Raw genomic sequence first — 1,662 nt, forward strand, 5'->3', positions numbered from 1 at the left:
TCTCACTTCTTCCCTCTGCTGGAAATTAAATGTCCTTTTGACACTCTCCTTATTCTGGCCTATGTTCCCTCTATCTTGGACACCTGCATTTTGTAAGTTTTCTGGTCACAACCTTTCCCCCCCCCAAAGTCAGAAATACATTTCAGGCTTCCACTTCTTGACATCTATCTATTTGTAATTTTGTAAGTGCCCATCACTGCTTTCATGCTACTCTCACTTCTTCCCTCTGCTGGAAACAGATTTATTTATTTTTTTTTAAAATTTATGTCAATTCTTTTCACCATCAAGGTGGTTTGTACCCAGACTCTGTACTGAGAGGATGCTCTGTGGAGTTTTCAAGTCAATCATAATGAGGGGTAACAATGCTCATTAAATACTGATGTTCTATATTTTCAACTTGTTTTAAAAAAATATTAAATTATTAAATGATAAAACACTCTCTCTCAAATATTAGGACATCTTTTTCATGATTTAAAAAAAAATTCAATGGCAAAATTGTGTTTTCTTCTAACATTTGGCATTCTTGCTCTTCTCTATGAAAGGAGATATAAGAGATTGGATCTTGAATGCAAACATTTTGTAGGAAAAGCTGCATTTTGGGTGGGATCTTCCACGTTTTCTGATGGAGAACAAGAAAGAATAAACCATTGTATCTAAAGGTACTGTGGCACTGTATGAATGTGACAGGCAACCCCCTCTGAGATACTCCTCCTTAAGAATTAACAAAAGCAAATACTCAGCTGAATCCTACCTAAGCCATTCACAGGTACCACGATAAAAACTGCTGCAAGGAATTGACAGCTGAGGGAACATTGCTAAAACTGCAGTTTGTATCAGAGTGAGAATGATCCAAAGCCAATAATCTATCAGCTGGGATGTCACAGCGTGTGTTTTGCTTGCATACAAGGAAGGGAAGATTAGCATGTCAATTAAGTGACTACCTGTTGGAAAGGCAGAGCACACACTCGTTCGAGTAGGTCTTTCCATCAGTCCCACACACTGGATTGTAGTCCCTTGGACATCCAGGCATAGCATACCTGTAGCAGGCAGGCTAGGGAAGACAGGTAGATAAGAATTCTAGGATACACCATTTGAAACAGTTCTCTGATCAGCTTCTGATCTGAGAGCTTTGGAAGAATACGGGCACGCTCATGGTCACAGGAGCTGGCACAGCATCATCAAGCACCACATTATCTTTCATGCTCTTAGGGGAATTTATCACTTGAGGCTTGACTTCTAGTGCCTGGCACGGCTTGAGCTGTGCTGTCAGGACACAGGCGTGCTACAGACCCCCGCTCCTTCCCACGTCTTAACGTCAGTGGGACACACGGACCCGTGAAGGGCAGTCGCAGGTGGAGCTGGTAGGGGCTGGTGACCACTGGGACACATGTGACCCCCTTCGCAGGAGGCTGCCAGGCTCTCGGGGTCCCTGAGCTGTGGGGGGGATACCCCCTGCTCAGCCCCAGGGCTCCCAAGCCAGGGCCTGGGGCTCTGGGGAAGGGGCCGCCCTGCAACCAGGGGAGACCCGGCTGGCGACCTGGGGGGCAGGTGGGACAGTCGCCGGGGACGGCGGAGCGGGTGGCACTCACCGGGAAGCTGGTAGCGGCGCCGGGACACGAGAGAAGCCCTGTGGAGAGCAACCGGCGATTAACGGCGTCCGGT

General features: G+C 47.1%; 1 protein-coding gene across 1 annotated transcript; it reads right to left on the reverse strand.

Annotated features, from left to right (window-relative positions):
• Positions 1 to 941: 941 nt before the first annotated feature.
• Positions 942 to 1,658, reverse strand: LOC103770998 (trypsin inhibitor ClTI-1-like; the record flags this gene model as incomplete). The annotated part of the gene is made up of 2 exons (XM_008938279.1): positions 942 to 1,051; positions 1,590 to 1,658. Coding segments are annotated over 2 exons (179 nt in total), but the record flags the coding sequence as incomplete, so codon positions are not given.
• Positions 1,659 to 1,662: the final 4 nt, after the last annotated feature.

This window comes from Merops nubicus, unplaced genomic scaffold (genome assembly GCF_000691845.1).
Source record: "Merops nubicus isolate BGI_N331 unplaced genomic scaffold, ASM69184v1 scaffold9014, whole genome shotgun sequence".
Classification (NCBI taxonomy): domain Eukaryota; kingdom Metazoa; phylum Chordata; class Aves; order Coraciiformes; family Meropidae; genus Merops; species Merops nubicus.